Source organism: Delphinus delphis, chromosome 17 (genome assembly GCF_949987515.2).
Source record: "Delphinus delphis chromosome 17, mDelDel1.2, whole genome shotgun sequence".
Taxonomy (NCBI): domain Eukaryota; kingdom Metazoa; phylum Chordata; class Mammalia; order Artiodactyla; family Delphinidae; genus Delphinus; species Delphinus delphis.
The window spans coordinates 44,107,455-44,130,565 of record NC_082699.1 but is presented as its reverse complement, the minus strand read 5'-3'; the positions used below and the strand labels follow the sequence as shown (position 1 = coordinate 44,130,565).

The window sequence follows — 23,111 nt, the reverse complement described above, 5'->3', positions numbered from 1 at the left end:
CTCTTGCCAACCATGTGAGAAAGCCTGGTTTAGCCTCCCTATGGAGGAAAGACCACGTGGTAAGAGAGCTGCCCAGACTTCCCAGCTGAACTCATCCATAGCCAGCCCTCTACCTGAATGCAGCTGCGTGAGTGATCCCAGGCTCACGCAGAAAAATCACCCAACCAAACCCTCTGAATCACCGTTGTTGCAAGCCTCTAGGTTTGGGGGTGGTGTGCTACAATAAGCCAGACAGAAGATGATGGGGCCTCTGTCAACCCGGGTCCCTGAGTGCCCATGTAGAACAGAGCCCCTGATGACAAACCCTGGCATGTAGCATGAGCAAGAAGTAAACAGGACTGTGACAGGCAGCATAATGTAGCCTGTACTAATGGATGGAGATATTGGTAATAGAAATAGGGTTCCAGAAAAACCTAAAGTCTGAGTCCTTGTTTTAATGGTAGGCAGTAGGAATTGATATTGAAAGCTACAAGAACGGGAATTCATGTTACAAAGTGGCAAGACACTTAGTAAGACTTGTCTGAGATTACTTGGGAGGTAGATTATAAACCTAATAGATTTGTAGCTCGAGAAGATGAGGTCTGAAAACAAAACATAAGTAGTGAGTGCTGGCTGCTGCTGGCTGTGTCTCGCAATGTGTTTCACTATGAAGAAGCGATGAGCTCAGGAAAGAACTGGCCAGTTTGCAAATAGAAATTCAAGAGAATAAAGAGATTCCAGAAATTCAGGGCTTTGCAAAGTCAGTAATGCTTTTAACCCCAAACGGTAAGAGATAAAACTTGATCTTTGAACATGAAGGCAGATTAATACTCAGACTTAGGGCTATGTATAGCCATCAGAACTCACTGTTAAAACTTCTTAATTGTTAAAGTGACTCAGAAAAAAATTTTTGATGAATAGTTTAACTTTGCCACAGAAGCTCTCCTAAATCTAAAGAGAGGTAAGGAAGCAAGACAGTACAGAAATATGTCTTTAAAAGGACCAAGGATGTGGTTATTAGCACATGGAATTCTCTGGAATCAAACAGATAAGCAGTCTACTGAGTTTCTGAGAAATTACTGCTGCCTAATAAACTCATGAACCTAGACTAAAGGAGTCTGTGATTGATTATTCGAGACTCAATACAACTTCAGATGTTGGTCAAGGAGGATCTCTGAGGGTAGATCCAGGGACCGGAAGAACAATGGTAGAAGAGCTCTTCCATGAGCAGAGATAGGGCTTGAAGACTATTCCTTGTTTCCATGGAATAAAACCCCACACAATATGTGCTCAGAAAAATTTCAGATGTGTTGTGGGTGAGAGGCTGTGTATGTGTCTCATTCTCCCTCTTTCCAGCTTGCGGGAGTTATTACTGTTATCCTGTCCTGTGTTTTGGCGGGGAGAGGGGAGCCGATGAGTTCATACATCTCTAGATGAAAAGGAGCCACATCCAGGCTAAGAGGGCATCACTCAGAAGTACTGATTTCCAGTGGGATGTGGTGACTGGTTAGAATCTTGGGGAGGAGAGCTGCTCTGGGGTGGGGAGGGGAAGAATGAGTTAAGAGACTGATTTTTTTTTATAAAAAGCCAAGGGGATTTTTCTCTTTTTTTTTGAGTTGTTTATTACTGCAGAATAAGCTAGTCAGTCCTGATCGATGCTGTCATTTAGTTATTTTTTACTTTCTTCACTTCACATTGGTAGTATGGGTATGTGTGTGGAAGGCTATAGGCAACATATAGTAACCACAAAACATTTGGGGAATACTCCATGTTCTGTCATTTGTGTCTGTGTTAGAGCACTTAGATCAGTAAGACTTTCTCTTACACACTGTGGCTATAGGAAAACCACTGAGGCCTAGGTCCTGCCTCCCAGTTAGTACATTATCTTTTACTACAATTACAAATAAGGAACAGTGTAACGTAACTTGTGCTTTCTACATATTCAGTTATCTTTATTAAAATGATTATTTACTATATTTTTATCCAACAAACAATATTTTAAAAAATTACCCCAGTTTAATTTTACTGAGTAATTAAGTTACAAGGTGACGCCTAGGAAATAACTGAAAGTATTCTTGGAAGTCTACCTCTCTTCCTTTCTCTCCCATTCTTTCTCTCTTTTTTATCCTGATAGACTATATGGAATAATCCAGGGATAATCAAGAGGCAGTTATAAAGCATCCAGCACTGCAGCTCAGTTACATAACGGGTATACCTGTTATTAAAAGTCCTTAAGCCACCCCCTCCTCCAATTTGTACTAATTCTCTCCATAACTGGGCTCAATTCCCATCACAGCACACTTGCTGGACTTCATCCCTCTTCAGTTGTCTTTCTTTTACCTGATTCATTTTGCTCCCACCTCACATTTGCACTTCCTTTCTGATAGTTAATTTTGTGTCAACCTGACTCTGGCCATCGGGTGCCCAGATTAAAACATGATTTCTGGATGTGTTGGTGAGAGCGTTTCCAGAGGAGATCAGCATTTGAATCAGTGGATTCAGCAGACTGCCCTCCCCAGTGTGGGTGAGCATCATCCAATCCACTGAATAGAACAAAATGTGGAGGAAGAAAGAATTTGCCCCTTTTTTCCTGCCTCACTGTTTGAGCTGGAACATTTCATTTCATCTTCTCCTGCCATTGGACTGGAATTTACACCATGGCTTTCCTGGGTCTCCAGCTTGTCTATGACAGATTGTGGGATGTCTCAGCCTCCACAAATAGATCTGAAGATATGGTAATCAGGCATTGCATTTGTTCTGCTGACTTTTGGCAAAAATCTATAAAACAATTCACCCTCTATTTTGGGAAGGAAAAAATATACTTATATCCCCAGATCAAATAGTTTGTAAAAGAATATCTTAGGAAGGAAAATCATAGTATGGAAGACTTCAAGATTTAGACTTTGAAAGGAAGAAGAGATTTCCCCATATGCTACGGGATTGAACGCTAACCTGCAGAGGGAATAAGGCAGTAAGATGTAGCCTGCTTGGTTGCAGGTAGTGGTTTGTCTTAAGCAGTCTAGTGGACTGAAGAGGCTTTTCTGCACTGGACTCTGTGTCTTAGTAATCACTCTGGTGGTAGCTGTGGAGACAGATTTGCGGATAGGAAGGCTGACAACAGAGAGACCCTTTAAGGGGCTATTGTTAAAATCTGGGAGAGAAGTGATGAATAAAAGGCCTGAAGTAGACCCTGGTCACAGAGAGAAGGGGCAGATACAGAGACACTTCTGTGGAATTTCTGCCAGAACTTCGTGACTTACTGGAAGAATGGGGGAAGAGAGGGAAAGGAAGGTACTGGGATGCTGCAGAAAAAGACAGGCTTGGAAGCTAGACAGTCCTGGGATTGAATCCCAGGTCCACTTGCCCTGTGCAAGTTAACCTCTCTGATCTTCAGGTACCATCTACCTGTAAGAGATGCAATGCAGACTAATGACAATGTTTGTGTAAAGTGCTTGACATAAAGCAGGCATTCAATACAACTTTATATCAATGTTATTTAAGGTTTTTATACTGGAAAAATGGTGGTGATATTAACTGAAGCAGAGACGCTAGGAGAAGCTGGCTCAGGGGATGGAAAATGATCCCATTGGTTTCAGATGATGACGCTGGTTTGAGGTGACTGCAGGTCTTTCAGGCAGAGATGTCTGGTGGGTGGCCAGAAACGCAGAGCTGGAGATCGGGAGGGATGTGGGTGTCTGAGACAGGGACCTGGGAGTGACTGGGTGACACAGATGGTAGCTGAAGCTCGGAGATGAATTAGATCTCCCAGAGGGGAAAAGAAGGGGGGGAAATTTCTAAGGTAGGAATGACTGGATAAGGATGAGAAGAAAATAACAGATATTCTGGGTGTAATTCTTCCTTCTGTATACTTACTGAAAAATATTTTAGGGAAATCCCTACTCCCGAGGATCTTGGGAAGCAATGGTGACTCAACCAGAACAAACTGTAAACACATAGGAGACTCTCAACCAAGACACTTGGCAGACGTTACAATTGGGTGTCAACTTGCTGATATCTCTTCTGGCCCTGATATGGGGGGCGAGGGAGGCGACTGAAGTAAGCAAGAAGCCAAAACATCTGCACCACACATTTTATAAGGCAGATTCTCACTTGGATCGACAACTTCTTCTCTATGTAAACATTTTGGGATGGATGCTAATGATACCTCTGAAAATGACTACATGCCCTTTAAGCATTAGTGCTCAGGGTTACCCCTGTCTGATCTGCACCAAATGGATTGATTACACATTTGAGTTCTGGCTCATCAAGGCATTTACCAAAGTGTCTCACGATATTCTTGCAAGCAAGATAAAAAATATCTTATACAGTATAGTTTAAAAGTGCTTTTAGACACATTTTCTTATTTAAGAAATGAGGGCTAAATGACAGTACAGTTTGGTGTGTTAGTGGCTGATTGAACCTACGCATTAGGGAAGTGTCTGGTGACTCACTGCAGCATGTTGACCTTGGACTTGTCCTGTTCAACATATTTATTAATGACTTGGATGACCATGTAGAATGCATGCTCACCACATCTATAGATGACATAAAGCTACTAGGGATACTTAAATATGCTGGATGACAGCATCACAATTTTTTTAAAGTGATTTCAACAAGTGGATTAGGCCAATAGCAACAAGATTTAATTTACCGGGGGTAAATGTTAAGTCCTGTCGTTGGGTTAAAAAAGTCAACTGTACAGCAAGTCACATGATAAAGATCTGGGGGATGTGGCTGACCACGAGTTCAATAATAACAAACAGTCTGAACTCGTTAATAAAAAGCTAACTCAATCTTCTAATTTATTAATGTAGCATAGGGAGGTAATAGCTGGTTAGACCACATTTGGAATAGTATGTATAATTCTGGCTGCCAGATTTTTAAAAGGGAACATAACACACTAGTGTGTTCAGGCAGGGTAACTGTGGTGATGGGTCTGGAAATCACACTTGCTGAAGGAATGATTCAAGGAACCAGAAACGTTTGGCCTGGATAAGGGAACGGTTAGAGAAGATGTTGAAGCTGCCTTCAAATGATTGTAGTGTTGCTCTATTAAAGGGGAAGTAAATACTCTGTGATGCCTCAGCAGGTTAAACAAGGATGGATGAATGGATCCTACAGAGGGATAGTTTTCAGCTTGATATAAGCAGAAACTTTCTCATAGTCACTGCTGGAATAAGCCATGACTATGACACTCGGAATCTTCTAGGGTGGGATGTCATGGAAGGGACTCTTGCTCTAGGTAAAAGGGGACATTAGAAAACCTCTTCTAACCTGTGCTTTCATCGACTTTCAGGTGGAAATGTTTGTAGCCAGGGCAGGACTCCAAAGGACAGACAGTGCTCTTAGCTTGGTATAGGAAAAACGAGACTGGGCCACATGTGAGCAGACCCAGGTTCCAGCCTGATGCTGCTTAATTATAAACCATCTAGTGGATTACTTTTTAAGCCTCAATCCTCTCATCAGTAACATAAACATCAAAATTACTGCCTCGACTATCTTAGAGTTTTTGCAGTGATCAAAGCCTCTATCTTAGGGCTTACTACATTCGACTGCATTTATTTAGCTATGCAGGTGCCTTGAAGGTGGGAATTATACATTATTCAGGGAAAAGGGTTTGGCCCTTGATAGGTCCTCAGTAAAAGTTGGTTGAATAAATGAATGAAAGAACGGAGACTGGATGTGAAAGCACTTTGTAAATGGTACAGAGCTTATAGGAGAAGAAAACAGCAATGATGCTGACCCCACTAAACACTTCTGTTAAGAGTCAAAGATCATGAGGACTTCCCTGGTGGTGCAGTGGTTAAGAACCCGCCTGCCAATGCAGGGGTCACGGGTTCGAGCCCTGGTCCCGGAAGATCCCACATGCCGAGGAGCAACTAAGCCCGTGCGCCACAACTACTGAGCCTGTGCTCTAGAGCCCGTGAGCCACAACTACTGAGCCCATGTGCCACAACTACTGAAGCCCGCGCGCCTAGAGTTCGTGCTCCACAACAAGAGAAGCCACCACAATGAGAAGCCCACGCACCGCAACGAAGAGTAGCCCCTGCTCGCCACAACTAGAGAAAGCCCGCGCACAGCAACGAGGACCCAACACAGCCAAAAATAAAATAAATTAAAAAAAAAAAAGAGTCAAAGATCATGAGAATTTACTGTATCTTTGTAGAAGAGAATTCACCTGCAAAGAGATAATTTTAATCTGCCTTTTGGGGTTCAAACTGCTCGTTCTTCTTTGGCTCAGAAATTGCTTTTCATAAACAATTCAATCACTTCCCGTGGCTTTTAAGATAAAACCCCAAATCCTTGATTGGAGCGACAGCATCTTGCCAGGTTTGGCCTTGGATTGCCTCACTAGCCTCCTCTCTCACCCCCTTTTCCTTCATCTGGCACTAGGGCCACACTGGCATTTAGATCCCTGAAAGGCCGATGTTCCCTCTCTGAGCACCGAAGCTTTGAACACATTATTCTTTCTGCCAAGAAAAATCTCCCATTCTCTCGTCTAATACTTAATGCCTGTTCCTCCTTTAAGGCATAGATGCCAGGTCTCTTACCCACTGACACACTCCTTGGCCTCTCAAATTAGTCTGCCGTATAAACAGCACACCTGTACCCGCCTCTCCTGCAGAGCTGTTACCAGAGTTCACAACAGTACAACGACCCATGGGATTACTTGCTTATCATCTATCTCCTCCACACATGGTCTCCTTGAGGGAAAGGGCTGTGTTCCATGTTTGTTCACTGTATTTTATGTAGTCCCAGCACCAGGTTATAATGTCTGGCGCATATTTAATCTCAAGAAGTCCTGCGGATTGAACGACTGAAGCAATGTTTCTCAATGTCTATATTAGTAAAAAAGTAACTACTATGTTTTCTGTGTACATTTATTTGTTTTGAATTTTTCCAAAGAAGGTTGCCTAACTTTGACGAAAATAAGGTTTTGAACTGTGAGCAATTGAAATCCCATACACTGTGACAGGATTCTAAAGTATTTCCCTGATAGGATCAAAATTATGACTTAAAATTATCAACATAAGCTTATTTTTCATAGGTTCACTTACTTATTGAGAATCTGAAGATTTTTCCTCCCTGAAGTCAGGCTCCCACCCACTGTCATTAGGGATAAGAGAGCACCAGTTGCCACTGCGGGGCCTCTGGCTGAGATGTCTTCTAACCAGGTGTGAGCCAGGGACACAGCCCCAGAAAACCCACCCCCATCAGGATTTTGTGGCCGACACGCTCTCAGGTCTTCTAGTTAACTCTTGATCCAAAGAATACTTCTTTGTGTAACCATAAAGTTACTGTCTGCATATTCCTTCTCATATTCCATGTCAAAATTATACAACATGACACGGTCTTATTTACATGACCAAGGCAGAGGCATCTCTATGACTGATAAAAGCTAAAGGAGTCTTCTTCCTTGGGGCATAATGGAGATTTTATGGTGTTTTAATTCTGCTTTTTTTTTTTTTTTTAATTCTGCTTTTTTTAGGTCAGCTTTGAAATTCACATCACGTGCCTGTGACCCAGGGCTGAGGAAAGGCTCCTGAAGACAAGCTCCCTCCTACAGAAGGGCTGCTTCCTTTCATCAGAGGACACAGCTCCCCAAGCTCCCCAGTGATTTATATGCCCTGATGTGTTACTGAGGAGATGCCAGTGAGGGCCTGAAACAAATCTTCCTCCAGAATAGGAAGTAAACCGTGGTCTGCGGGACATATGGCACACAGCTCCTCAAAGATTAATGGGAACATGAGACTTTGCTGGGTCCTTGGACCAGGGATGATAAGGGTGTTGGAAACAGTACCTCCTCTCAGCTTTGAAGTGTCCCTGACTACAAAGGTTTGAGGAAATTTAGAGTGAACAGGAATCCCCAAAATAAGGTTTGGCAGGCAGAGTGCCTATTGTAAAGAATTCCCTAGACATATATAAGCAAGGTTTCAAACATCTTCAAACCGATGCAGGGGAGTTCAGGGACCCTTGAGAAGCTGGTGATACTTATTTTGTAAATTACTGAGACGGGGAACGTCTTCTGAGGCTGCACAGACCCAGCGGATTTTCACTGTTCATCACGTGAGCACTGCGGATGGAGATCACACCCCTCAGCAGTTTGGGGAACCACAAATGCAGGTCTCCCAGGTGAGCGGGGCCCCTCTTGCACCTGTCCCCGGCCATGTCCTTCACCTGTTTCCACAGCTACACTCTCCCCAGGCCCCCACCCGTTTCCCTCTGTCTCTCAGCAGATGTTTCATTCCACACTTCATAATAAACTTAAGGCCAGTGGGTATCACTTCACTCCATTTCCCAGTCCATCCCTCCTGAGACCTCTACCTACACCTGTGCCCATCCCCAACTCGTTTCTGCCAACAGAGAAGAGGGCGTGGCCCTTCTGTTCAAGTAGAATTACACTCCCCATGCTTTGGACTTGTCTCTCTGGCAATTCCTCGCTCCTGTTTTCATGTCTCCTCCACTGACTACTTTCCTGCAGCATATAAAGGGCTTCCTCCCCACTGATCTCATCTGCTTCACGGCCACGTTTCTCGAAAGAACACTTCTCACCGTCCCTGCACTCCCTCACTTCCACTCCCTCCAAACCTGTAACTTCCAGTGGCTACCCTGCTTGCCCTCTTCCCACCATCTGCCATCCTGTAAACTCTCTCTCTCAGGGGCTTTCCTGTTTCTGCCCAGGTTCTCGCCCAGCCACTCTCCTGATCCTCCTCAGTCTGTTGCTGCATGACACTCACATGTTGGCGTTTCCCAAGGTTAGGCCTGGGACCCTCTTCTCCTCCCTTATAAGACCTCTCTTGGTAAGCTCACCTTCTCTTTCATTCATTCAGTCATTCATTTATCTGTATGATATGTATTCAGATCTCATTGTGTTGGCAGGCATTCTGCTGTAGGCTGTGGATGAATAAGGCAGGTGTCTGACTGCCAGGAATCTTGACTTGGTAGGAAATCATTTACAGAAGTGAATGCAATTAAATGGGGGTGGGCAGGAGACTTCACAGGGGTGTAGGGAGAGAATCCCTTGAGAGATGAGACAGGATGTGCCAGCAGGACTGGGGAAGAGGGCAGTTAAGGAATTCCAGGTAAGGAAGTAGCATTCATAGCACATGCTATGGAGTCAGGCAGGTCTGGATAAAATCCCAGTCCCTTCCCTTGTAACACATGGGAATTAGGCCATGTTCCTTCTGGAGATCTCAGTTTTCCCTTCTGTAACATGGAGGTGACAGTCCCTGTCTCGTATGGCTGCTGCAAAGGTTAAGTAAGAATGAATGTAAAGTGCTTAGCACAATGCCTAGCATACATTAAGCACTTAGCATACATTAAGCACACATTATTATCACTGTATACATTTATAACTTTAATATGTGTGCTGTAACCATTACAGTAGGACCTACTTCATAAGCCTGTTGTGAAGATCAAATGCACTAATATATGTGAAAGGACTTTTAAAAAGTTCAGCACAATATTATTCAGCCATAAAAAGGAATGAAGTTCTGACACTTGCTACAACATGCATGAACCTTGAAAACATTATGCTAAGTGAAATAAGCCAGACACAAAAGGACAAATGTTGTATGATTCCACTTACATGAGATGCCTGGAGTAGGCAGATTCAGAGACAGAAAGTACATTAGAGATCACCAGGAGTTGGGCAGAGGGGAGAATGGGGAGTTATGGGTTTAGAGTATCTGTTCAGGATGACAAAACATTTCTGGAAATAGATAGTGGTTATGGTTTTACAACATTGTGAATGTATTTAATGCCACTGAATTGTACTGAAAAATGGCAAATTTTAAGTAGAGCAGAAAGGAAATGCTAGGTTCCTGTGCCATTTTCAAGAAAAATATTATCACTAACATCCAGAGTAAGACAGAGACAAATCAGGACATCTGAACTGTTCAGGTGTTTAAAACTGTACTTATATTTGCAAAGTTTCACGCACTACTAGGATTAAGATGTATATTTTACACTTAGCAAATTTTCAAAAGAGGTGATTAATCTAGGGTTGACAATATGATTGTCCTAAGATCTGGACAGTTAGATTACCTTCCATGTAAAGAAGGTTAACAATTTTATTTCATTTTTGACCTGGATTTAGACCCAAGATGGGCTTGCTTAACTGGTGCTCCCCTCTCATAAACAGTTGCAAAGTACGCTTTGAGATACATACTTGGGTTTGAGAATTTATAGCCCATTGAAGATGTAAAAGTGGATACACATGTGCCCTCACACAGAGACAAGACATTCAGCATTTAGAAAACTATGTTTAGAAACAGACAACCACCAAAACCTTAAAAAGGGACTGTTTCTTTGGGCTTTGGCAGGAACCCTCGCGGCTCACTGACCTGTGTTCCCTGACTGTTGATGTCGATGGCGTCGCTCCACTCACTCGTCGTTTCCTCCAGCAATTCTACTCTCAAAAGGAGGCTGGGGAGTAAGTCTCTGGTCCTGCAGTCTGGATAACTGGAAAGCTGATGATACAGCTCATGATGAATTGAGCACTCAGGAGGAATTCTTCTGCAATAAACCTCACACTTTGGAATATCTAAAATTGAAAAAAGAAAGGCATATGCAGACTTAGGCCTTGAAGAAAAAGACTTGGGGATACTAAACGTAATGGGGCAAGAGAAACTTCTCAGAGAAGCTCACTTTTATTTGAGGGTCACAGGTAACTACGAAGTCAAAAACCTCCAGAAAGAATATAGGTTTTGTATTATTTAAATTCAACATTATAACATATACCTTTAGTATTTTCCTTTATAAGTACTGTTACTGGACATCTGTTGTGGAAAATTATTCGAGGACTAGGGTCTTCTGAGAGGGTTAAATAAGTCACTCCAAAGTGCTCTTGATATGTCAGTGCTATAGCCCTAGAACAGAATCAAAGGATAGAAATGGTTTAGAAAAAAATGCATGCTTTCTCTCCTGATACATGTTTATTTGGATCTGCAATATTCAGAACCTCTATAACACCTTCTCTCTTATACATCAGAGGAAATGTTTTCCGGAGAATGGATGGGCATCCACTTATCTATTACCTGCCAAACACTAATGATAGGTTTACTAATTTTTTCTGACAGTAGTAAACACTTTGGTTATAAAATATTCAAAAAAATGTGAAAGATCATACACACACTACTATATTTAAAACAGATAACCAACAAAGACCTACTGTATAGCACAGGGAACTGCTCAATTCCGTAACAACCTAAATGGGAAAAGAATTTGAAAAAGAATATGTATAGCTGAATCACTTTGCTGTACACCTGAAACTAACACAACATTGTTAATCAACTATACTCCAATATAAAATAAAAATTAAAAAAATAAAATTAGGTTAAAAATATAAATAAAATGAAACCCTCATAACTCCTACCACTCGGAGAGAATTACAGATATCCTTGTGCTAGCTTTTCCTCCTCAAAAGTGCTTGGTAAATTTTGGCAAAGGAGGAGTTGATGTGCTTCTAGAAGGACGACTAGAGAATCTGGGTACTTGCTCTTTTTTAATTCTAAAGGTAGGTATGCTCAATATGTTTGTTGTCAATTTTTGCCAATCATCGTGCTTTACAGGATCTCCATTTTGACTACGAAGAGCAAAGTTGTATTTACTATTTGGCCTCAGAGAAACTGCTGTGTGGCCGTAGGCTGACCTCTACAATGGACAGAGAGAAAGGCTCCAATTTAGACCTAGAGACTACCAAAAAGTATTTCATAACAAAGCAGGAAAAAAATTCTCTCTGAAGCTTAAATTCTGTGGGCCGATTGTTGAAATTAATCAAAGAAATCAGATATTTGCCAAATGTGGCCCTCAGTTTCCACTTATTATAAGGGGTCAATGACACACTGAAGAATTTCCCATTCATTACCTATTCTGCTCGCCAGTGTGAGTTCTTCCCAAAGCCTGTATATTTGTCTGAAATGTCAAGGTGAACTGTCGATTAGTATTTGGGGAAATCATATTAATAACTAACTAACACCATGACATGTGCACTGCTGGACTGGGGGGAGGAGAGGAGATGGAACACTCTCTGAGCGTCAGTCTCTGCATTAGCACCGAAGTCCTTCTCCCAGCCTACCTGTGGAAGAGCTGGGCAAGCCAACCACAGAGAATGCTCTGCCGATAGCCAAGAGCTGGGGCCAAGACTGAAATACGGCACTTCCAATGTAATATCTAGCTTAATATGTACAGATGAAGATTTAAATTAATAAAATCTTAGAATTTTAAACTTAATTTCTAAGTGTTTTATTTTACATTTTGTCTCTCAGTTTTACAAATAAGTTTTGTTTTCTATACATAGGTTCACATTGCTTTCAAAAATACTTCCTTATTAAACTTACCACACTTAATTGATGGAAATGTTCTATATGTTGATTGTATCAACGCCAATATCCCAGTTGTGATATTATAGTTGAGTTTTGCAAGATAGGGGAACTGGGTAAGGGATACATGGGACCTCTCTGTATTATTTCCTGTATCTGTATGTGAATCTACGATTATCTCAAAATAACACTTACTAGAGAATGGACTTGAGGATATGGGGAGGGAGAAGGGTAAGCTGGGACGAAGTGAGAGAGTGGCATGGACATATATACACTACCAAATGTAAAATAGATGGCTAGTGGGAAGCAGCCGCATAGCACAGGGAGATCAGCTCGGTGCTTTGTGACCACCTAGAGGGGTGGGATAGGAAGGGTGGGAGGGAGGGAGACGCAAGAGGGAAGAGATATGGGAACATATGTATATGTATAACTGATTCACTTTGTTATAAAGCAGAAACTAACACACCATTGAAAAGCAATTATACTCCAATAAAGATGTTAAAAAAAATTTTTTTTTGAAGTATGGTTGATTTACAATATTGTGTAAGTTTCAGGTGTACAGCACAGCAATTCAGTTATATACATATATTCTTTTCAGATTCTTTTCCCTTATAGGTTATTACATAACGGTGAGTATAGTTCCCTGTGCTATACAGTAGGTTCTTGTTGGTTATCTACTTTATACATAGTAGTGTGCATATGTTAATTCCCAGCCTCCTAATTTATCCCTCCCCCCACCCCGCTTTGGAAACAATAAGTTTTTTTTAAATAAATTTATTTATTTATTATTTATTTCTGGCTGCATTGGGTCTTCGTTGCTGCACACGGGCCTTCTCTAGTTGCAGCAAGCGGGGGCTACTCTTCTTTGCGGTGCGCGGGCTTCTCATTACGGTGGCTTCTCTTGTTCCGGAGCACAGGCTCTAGGCGCGCGGGCTTCAGTAGCTGTGGCACATGGGCTCAGTAGTTGTGGCTCGTGAGCTCTAGAGCGCAGGCTCAGTAGTTGTGGCACACGGGCTCAGTAGTTGTGGTGCACGGGCTTAGTTGCTCCGCGGCATGTGGGATCTTTCCGAACCAGGGCTCGAACCCGCGTCCTCTGCATTGGCAGGCGGAGTCTTAACCACTGTGCCGAAGTCCCAAGTTTGTTTTAATTAAAAATAAAAAAACTCACCACACTTAACTTCTCCAACCAGAACATAAGGACAAACATTCCTCTCGAGTTAGGGGTGAAAAGTGTTTATAAAATCATGGATGTTTGTGAGTGTTGTGAAAGAAGAAGGGATGTGTGTAGGGAACAGAGCCTTAATATTAAGGATAACTCGAGTCAGGAAGTTATCTTTTAAAATATTACTACTAGAAATCTCTATATACATCAAAGTTAAGATGGCTAAAATCTCAAATAAAGTCTATAAATTCATAATCACGAAAAAAGGTACCTCTCATAAGGTTACAATATGTTTTCTTTTGTACTTTTTATATATACCATAAATAAGTTATTCCTGACAGCTACAGAAAGGACATATTGCATGCAAAACGACCGCAAAATAAAAGTCCGGTATGAACAAACCATTACATGTCTCTGGCTTGATTCTGTGGTTGCTATTTGCATAATTGGTAATTGGTAATTGGAGTAACTTGCGTGCAGGAACAACCACAGAACAGAGTCTTCTGTGACTTGTGTTTATCTAAGTTATCTCTCTTAATGACTTGAGCAAAATTCCATTTTGAAGTAAAAGTAAAATATGGGAAAAGAAAAGGTTTTCCAACTTGACTCTCTCATATTTTAACCCTTATTTCTTATCACTTGACAGAGGCTAAGAAGCCATAAAAGAAGGTGATCTTTTCATTATGATAGATTTCTGCTATTCTACGGTACAAACATCACATTTCCCCCTAGTAGAAGCTGCATAAGGGAGAAATCTCATCAGTAGTACACTGGGACAACCCATGTGTGATCATAACATTTGCCCAGTTGTATACAAAACCTAGAAGCCATGAAAAATAAAAGCAAAACCTAATTTTACATGTGGTGAGCACTGCAAATATTCTCCTATTTCTCCCGGCACCTGGATGAAGCAAAGAAGGACATTCACATAAATGTAAAATACCTGGTACAGAATCCATTTTCCCTATAGTTCCCGAAGGGCACTGACACACTCTGTCTGGGAAACTCTTGTCTAACTAGAGCTGGCAGGCTCCAGCACTGTGAGCTGTCGGCAACTGCGGCAGGAGAGAAGGCCAGCAAGATCTGTTTCTGAAGCAGGGATGCATCCAGCGCTGACTGACTGATATCAGGCATTAAGTCCCAGCAAGGAAGGGAGCTGGATTTCACAGCAGGCTGCTCGCCACCTGGGCAAATGCTGAAAGTAGCACTGTCTGGAACATGAAAATACTGAAGAAAGAAAAGACAATGCAGAGAGAGCACAGTTACTACAGTCATACAGAGAAGTTACACTTTTTAAAGCACAGCTTCTGAGAAACCTTAACATATATTCTCAGGAGGTGGCCAGGTGGGGGACATGGGAATATTAGAAATCCTGTTCCCATGAGAAAGCTCTAATGAGACAATTACAAGGAGCAGGAAGAACAGGGTCGGCTTTTCTAGGCATAATGAAACATGATAAAACTGGTGTGACTTCAAAGGTGATGCAAAGTTCTCAATACCCCCAGGTACTGCAAAGAAAAGCCATGCCATGTGGTACAAGTGTTGTTTGTTGGGAGGGAGTCCTCCTAGAGAGGTGTGGCTGGACTGAAAGGGTGGCACCCCGGGGGACCTTGGGCAGAAGAGATCTGAATGAGATACAGAAGGGTAAACTGGGGGCTCAGAAGACAAATTTTTTTGAAAGCTCATCCTGAGGGAGCAGGAAACTCTGATCTCCAACCCTCTGTTGGAATTCCACATGGTTTCTGGCACATTAGAGAGTCTCAGGATTGTAGACATAAAAAGGACCTTTAGAGATAATTTATTTGGCCCTCCTCTTTCACAGCTGAGGAAGCTGCTTCCCAGAGTGCAGATGATTTGTCCAGCATCACAAAGCCAGTGTGTGGCAAAGCCTAGCCAGCAGCCAGGCTTCCTCCTTCGCTCTTGGGCTGTTTCTCCCACTGTCCCAGACAGTCTCCCTGAGAGGGTAGGCATTACCATGTCTTTAAACAATTCCAACACCTGCCCGAAGCAGGGTCGGGGTTGAAAAAGGGGGCCCCCTCAGCTGCAGAAAGGATGGGGGCCTTCCCCTTCTCTCAAGGAGCCCATTGTGATGCTGGTATTGAGGTGACTGCTGGCAATTCTCCTTTCCTGAGTACCCAGCCTTTTTACTCATATTACCTCATTTAACCTTCACCCAAAACGTGCAAGGAATGCAAAATTATGCCCCTCTTCAGATGAGGAAGTGTCAGTGTCGAAAACCCTGACCCAATGCCTCAGGAAGCCCTAGGGTGGGGAGAAGCAGGAAAATTATCAGGGCTCATGCTGGATCTTCCCTCAAATCCTCGCCTACAATGCAATTACTGTTGACCTCTACTTCCCACCAGGGTACTTCTGGTCACCTATTTATTCTATCAATACTTCAACGAACCAAGATGAAATTCTATTACTCTGACATTTTTATAAATACTATAATGCACTGTAGGCTTAGAAGAATAAGACTTTCATCCTACTGTATTGCTCTAATGTAATTTTTAGGAGCTGAAAGTAAGGGCTAACAATAAATTCAGATGAAAGTAAAGAAAAATAATACTTTTCTATATGATGGTTTCAATAGCGTAAAACAATAGATACCACTTAGCATATTCTGTTTTCAAATCCTTTTAAAATATCTCCTTACTCTCTTAAAATAAAACTGTTCATCTGAACTGTATAAAGAATTGAATATTGGATTCATTTGCCGCGTATTCTGCCATAGAGACGTTAACATAAACGAGCTGGTACATTTTCACATTTCCTCTCCTCGTGGACACAGAGCTCAGCGCTCCCAGATCTGGGGCTCCGTTGGGGCTGAGCCTTCTTCACACTGGGCTCCTCCAGGCACGGTGGCCTGCGAGGCAGATGTTCTTTTCCAGGAGCCTCTGAGCCAGTCCTCAGGCCCGCTTCCTGCTGGCGGGGCCTTGTGTTAGTGAGCTCTGGCAGAGAGCGCTGCAGCCTCGGGGGCAGACGGGGCCGGCAGCACCCAGCTGCCAGTGGGTCCGGATCTCCTGCTTGGTAGGATGTCTCCTCATTAAGTACCTTGGAAGTGCTCACCATGGCATCCAAGGTTGTTTTTTGTTTTTTTGTGTGTGTGTGTTTTTTTTTTTTGCGGTACGCGGGCCTCTCACTGTTGTGGCCTCTCCCGCTGCGGAGCACAGGCTCCGGATGCGCAGGCTCAGTGGCCATGGCTCACGGGCCTAGCCGCTCCGCGGCATGTGGGATCTTCCCAGACCGGGGCACGAACCCGTGTCCCCTGCATCGGCAGGCGGACTCTCAACCACTGCGCCACCAGGGAAGCCCAGCATCCATGGTTTTAATGAAAGCAAAAATCAATGAATCTTTACCTGTATTCAGTGTTAGCTTTGGATTTGTTCCAGGTTAAAAAAAAGTTGATAATAATTATTATTGATTTATGAAAACTTAGACAAAACAATCATCTTTGAATTGCTTACCTCCTTTCCAGAGTGGAGTCTGGCGATAGATAACTGTGGTTTATAAAATATCTGATACGGTGTATTATTGATTATTGTAGTCTTGTCTTCAACCTGAATAATTTGTATGCCTTGCTGTACCATGGAGGAAATGCAGAACTGGCATAACTGCAGGACAATTGAGGAAAGAGTAATTTTTAAAATATTATATGGGTGTTGTATGAAAGGAGAGAAGGTTAGCACTCCCCTTGACAAGGATGGGAGAGGCGCATACAGTTAAGGCACTGCCACCTACTTCGTGGCATCTAACCACTGTTTTTTTGTTTATTCTGCCCAATCTTTAGAGTATTTTGACTCACCAATCATGTATTTCATCATTTAATGAAAATATTAACAACTTCTAAACAACAGAACATAATACATAAATTCAAATTAAATCTGATACTTAAGTGGGTGCTTCCAAAGGGAAAAAAACATCATATGGCATATAAAAACCTCTTGATTATTTTTAAAAGTCATTTTATCCATTGGTTTGCATAGGACAGTATCAATTTTATCTTCTGTTCCAGAGGATTTAGTAGAGTTCCCTTTCAGTCTGAAAATTGTCTTGGTCCCTAAAAAGGGTCACTATTTACTCTTCAACAGGGTGCTTTAGCAAACCGCCTACTTTTCCTGCTATTGTATAGTGACAGAGACTTGTTTTCAAGTTATTAAACCAATTTTTCCCTCACAAAATATTTATTTATAAAGCACTTATACACAAACAGATGTCACTTATCCTTTTCAACATAAAGAACTCAATCCAGCATTCCCCTTCTCATGCTCACCCTAGCAGCTATCTCACTGAATGTGTACCTGGACCAAGAGGAGTTCTGAGAACTTAAATAATGATGACAATGTTGAAGAAAATAGTAACAGCTGACCCTCATATATTGCCTTCTTGTGCTCCACCTGTTGAAAGTACTTTATGCATATTAATTCACAGAATGCTCACTACACCCACATGGGGTAGCTACTATATTATCCCCATTTTACAGAAGAGAAAAAATGAGGCACAAAGAGGTAAGCAACTTGCCCAAGGTCACAAAGATAAAGAGGGTCTAAGGGTTGGAATTAGAAACCATGCAGACTGGTTCCCTGGTGCTGCTCTTAACCACGGTGTGTATCATCTCATTGTCCTATCACATTGTATGAGGAACTGATGCTCAGAGAAGGTATTACGTGCCTAAAGATATCCATCTAGCAAGTGGTAACGTCAAGAAAGTTCTCAGAGTGTGGTCTGAGAACCCTTGGAGGAGATGGTCTTTGAGATTCTTTCAGGGGGCCCCAAGGTCAAAACTAATTTTAAAATAATAATAAGATGCTATTTGTCTTTTTCACTCTAATTTTCACATGAGCATACAGTGGAGTTTTCCAGAGGCTATATGACATATGATGTCATCATGCTTATGGCTAATGAAATGTATGTTTGTGAATTCTTGTGTTTAAAATTTTCTGTTTTAATTTCTAATTTGATAAATATCAAATAGATATAATCCACATAAACAAAAGGTTTTTTGGAGGTCCTCAGTATCTTTTAAGAGTGTAAAGGGGTCCAAAGACTAAAAAGTTTGAGAATCACTACTAGAGAATAATGAGATATAATAATATTATATTTTCCAACAGTTCATTCATTCCTTCACTAACATTTATTCGCACTTGCTGTGGCCACTTTGTGAGGTGCTGGAGGTACTGGGTGTTTGACTGTATATCATAACTTTTTTTCCAGGTTTTGATGGTAGTTCTCAACTTACAACTATTCAACTTTCGGTGATTCACGCTTACAGCTCTTTGCCATTTACACCCGTGTTACAGTATTTTGGCCGGCAGAGCATAAACATGTGTTGCCCAGACAACTTTGAGGAAATGGATACCAGCCTTGAATACTGAAGACCTACTACTTTGTATCAGAGAAATTTATTTTTAAAAAGTCACCAAATGACCCTAACTTTTCTCAGGAGGCTCTTTGAAGACGCCTGTCAAAATCTAGCTTCTTCCCAGAGAAAGGTCATTCTGAACTATACTACTCTGATGAAGCATCCTTTCTTTTTCAGATTTGGGACAGCTAAAATAACGAAGATATCATTAAGTACAGCATGAGATTTCTACACGGTACACTATGATACTTACCTCATACATACAGTTTAATGTGATTTGTTACTATATTATTCAGCTTAACTGGTTTTTATATACTACTTTAGAAAAGATTCATGTTGAAAAGCACATACCACTTATATTTAGTTAAATAACTATTTTTTTTCATTTTTCTGTATTCATCTTCACAAACATGAGTACCAGTCCGCTGTTCAATAACACAACTCCACATCATTTTGCTCAGGATGCCCTTTCCAGAAATATAAGCTTTGCTGCAGGAGCCTTTGTCCTTTCACTCAATACTCAGAATGTTAGCAGCTCTACCTCCTGCTCTAAAACAAGGAGGCCAAGTACAACTTGTGGATATTTGGGAATAAGTTCACTTTTTTCCCCTACTTACAATAAATCAAGTGACTGCTGAGTGTTCTGAAATAGAGAGGTTATTGGATAAACTATGTGACACAGCTTTTATCACTAGCAAAGGAAAAAAAAAAAACGACTGTAAAACAGAGAGGTCTAAGAAATCACGTTACACTGTTAAAAATTGTTTGGAACAAGTAATACCAAAAAGGGATTAAAAAAGAAAAGGGTAGACTCATTTTAAACAGGTTGAAGGGATGGCATGCTATCCCCTGAGCCACACAGACTTTTATCGACTTTGATCTTACCTTCTGATGTCCTGGGAAAGCACCAAGTCTTATTTCGGCAGCAACAAACCCTTCTTCGTCCAATGACACAACTTCACCATTACCTCCATCTTTCCACTTTGGAGATGTCAGGTTATGGACCAGTTTAATTGCTACTGACTTGTGCACAGTGTTTGTATTTGCCCAGTATATTCCAATTTGAAAAGCTTCCTGGAAAAGTAATGCCTCAATTATAAAGTATTTTTCTTAACTTTGATATTTTTACCTCAATTCGTAGGAATTTTTTATATTATGTAATAGGTCTACTTAGGCAACCAAATCCCTTTTTTTTGGTAATGGCAACATACATTTTATTTTAGTTCCCAGTGCTTTCTCTGAATCACGATGGAATTCATATTTATTGAAGGAGGGAAAAAAAACATCAGTCTAAACTGTGACTACCCTATATACCAAAGGCTTAAAAACTGAAGGTTTCATTTCATTTGACAAAAGAATAATATGCAACACTACGTACATGTAGGTCAACATCCCAATTCCTTAAGGTAACATCATATGATTATTTTTTTTAAAAAAAAGGAAAAATGCAATTGAGTAAAGATGCTTATAAACTGGAGTTCAAAAAAAAAGGACTCTCAAATTATTCCCTATCAGGAAAACATTTTATTTAGAAATTCCTTGTACTCTATTTTCTTACAGATTTATGTGCCTTCTTGAACTGGGCTAGCCTTATCAAGAAAGTTCTCCTGTAATGGAATATAAAATCTTCCTATGAAATTCTGTTTTACAATTAAGTTTTTCTTCCCTTGTTATTAATGATTCTATGCTGTCATCACTAACGGGGGGCATCCATGATTATGGACAGGCAAGTCCACTTATAAAGGAAAAGGGGCCTTGACAAAAATAGCTGTTCAGAAATCTTTACTTCTTATCCATCTTGCACATCTCTGAGAGTTTCTGTAAGAACCACAAAAATATCTAGGGGGTGGGTTAGCACAGAATATGGCTCTATATTCTTAACATATCCTGAGCAGGCAAATCCTAATACTTGTCAAACATCCTATACACAATGGAAATGAGAATGTAACTAGTACAAGTTATCAAATTTAATGATAACTCAAGCATGAATACTGCTGATGGGGAAAAAAAAAAAGACATCTGAGATGTCTCTGAATATCAAAGAACATTCCATACCCCTTACATATGCATCTAGGAGGACAGTTTTCCACAACTGATTGATTCTGTTAAGAACATAAATGCAACCTCAGAATAAAAGCTGGTTGTTGAAAGGAAAGAATTCCTATTAGTTTAAAAAAAAAAGTTATAGTACCTGAAAATTAGGAGGGATAATAATTTTGCCAGCAGGAACCTGTAGAACAATCTTCTCTCCCTCAAACAGCCAGAGGTCCCACTTGGACTGATTGATGAGCAGGGCCCAGGGTAGCAGCTCTATCAACAAGGTCCTCACATATGGCTTCCAGGCTGACAGCTTCACTCGCATTGGGCTGTCCCACTGGCTCAGCTGCTCATTCCTGTGCCAAATACCACATCCAAGAGACTCAATGAAACATGATGACTTCAGGATTCATGAAATGTGTTTAAGGATTCCAGACACACAACGCTCCTGTATGACACCTCTTCACACCAGAGTCATGCAATGCTAAGTTTGCATCCAGGAGAAAGAAACTTTTCATGCAACTATGTTCGAGATTAAGAATGAAGCAATCTACGGAATACATCTACTAGGTGATAAAAGGTCAGAATCTGACAGACACATGCAAGCATCTTTTTAAAAATGTTTTTATGGTATCTAAGATTTTTGTGAACAGTTATTTATTTCTTAATATTGAGAAATGTTTGTAGAAAAAGACTGCTAGAGAACATTACCTGTCAGAGTCCTTTTTATTATAGGGCCATGTGGGTTGAAGGGACTTTTCTGGCCCGTAGAATTCGTCAAGGGTCTGAGTAACTGTGCCTCCGGGGTGTATCTTAGTGGCTATTTGCTTAATGAGGGATGTTGAGATGGGAACAGCACAATGTGAAGGATCATCTTCTTCTCTAGGAAACGGAAAGAAAAAACAAGAATGATTATCAGATGTATCATAGACCAATATTTTTTTTGGTGAGAGTGAGTCAATTTTTGGTGCTTTAGGGATGATGACACAGTTTGGGGAATTATCTGGGCCGTGGCCTTTCCTCCCCAATGCTTGGGTGGAGATCTCTTGTTCCTCTACAGAAATTATGTGTCAATTACATTTTCTGATCATCCCTCTTATTTATATCCAAAGGGGCTGAATTTTATCTTAAACTGTAGAAGAGAATAAGAGAATACTAGGCAGGGCAATTTAAAAATAACATTCTCATAAGATAAGAAATCATACAAAAAACTCTATCCTCCCTTACCCCCTCAGCAGGACAAAGTTACTTTTCTACTGAATCTCTCTTAAGAAAATGTAAGGACTTTCCCAGTACCTTGCTTGAAATGTTAGGTGATGTACAAGGTCAGGTTCTATGTTTTGCAGCGGTTTTTCTTGTCCTTTTCCTGGAATAATTTGTGTTTCACTCAATCCCAGACTTCTTTTCTCCAAATGTATGATAATGGGGTCTGGAAGATGACTCCTCATGATAAAAAGAGGGCTGAACACAATCTATAAAAATAAAAGGACAGAACAACTTTCATATTTGCTTTGTTGCAGTATTCCAGCTGTTTGACGCTGAAACAAACTTGTAATAAATCTCTTCCCTGGGTCACTCTGACCTTAATTTATTTCAGAACAGGAAAGGTCAAAGCCATATGCCATATTTTAGGATTAGAAAGCACTTACCATTCGTTGTTGCACTTGAGAGCTGGGTTCTAAAGTCAAAACTGTGCACCAGACATAAATAAGAGAACTGTGTGAAGACGGCACCTGCACATGAGACAGAAAAGGGTTCTATTAAATACTAAACAGTTTACTAATTCATCAAAATAAGGCACAGATATAATATCCATTTGGAGGATACAAAAAGTTTGAAGTTACAGAAAAAAGCCATTTAAAAAAAAAGAATAAGCAAAAACAGACTTCATTATGGCATAAAGTGAATGTGCAGTGAGTCAATGGGGCCAATTCTTTCCGTAAAGATGAAGGGATTTGTATGTGGAGAGACTGATATAAGAGTGAGTGGGAGAACAAAAGAGAGGATTTGTCCTTTATGGGAATGAAAGTGATGATGGTGGAGATTGAGAAAGAGATAAAAAAGTAGCTGATCATCATAAGCTTCTCAAGTGGGGAGGACACCCTTTATTCCCTCCCGTCCCTCAAAAGCCCTTGTGCATCAGAATCTTTTTCAAGATATAAATCATCTCCATCTGGGAGGGGTAGAGTCTCGGCTACGAGAACGACTGGAACTGATACAATCGTGTTGTCGTGGGATGGGGACGAAA

The 23,111-nt window shown here is 41.1% G+C and overlaps 1 protein-coding gene and 1 pseudogene across 10 annotated transcripts in view; one reads left to right on the top strand and one right to left on the bottom strand.

Annotated features, from left to right (window-relative positions):
* Window positions 1-23,111, bottom strand: part of VPS13B (vacuolar protein sorting 13 homolog B) — a 798,456-nt gene that overhangs the window by 30,684 nt on the left and 744,661 nt on the right. For all 10 annotated transcript variants that reach the window (XM_059994971.1, XM_059994970.1, XM_059994972.1 and 7 more), the window contains 9 exons: window positions 22,513-22,596; window positions 22,160-22,335; window positions 21,575-21,745; window positions 21,018-21,219; window positions 19,712-19,900; window positions 16,932-17,078; window positions 14,408-14,691; window positions 10,723-10,850; window positions 10,326-10,525 (listed from right to left, as the gene is read on the bottom strand). In XM_059994971.1, coding sequence (XP_059850954.1) covers window positions 10,326-10,525; window positions 10,723-10,850; window positions 14,408-14,691; window positions 16,932-17,078; window positions 19,712-19,900; window positions 21,018-21,219; window positions 21,575-21,745; window positions 22,160-22,335; window positions 22,513-22,596 — 1,581 coding nt within the window. The remainder of the gene's footprint in view (window positions 1-10,325; window positions 10,526-10,722; window positions 10,851-14,407; window positions 14,692-16,931; window positions 17,079-19,711; window positions 19,901-21,017; window positions 21,220-21,574; window positions 21,746-22,159; window positions 22,336-22,512; window positions 22,597-23,111) is intronic.
* LOC132413449 (U6atac minor spliceosomal RNA) lies at window positions 17,124-17,231 on the top strand (annotated as a pseudogene).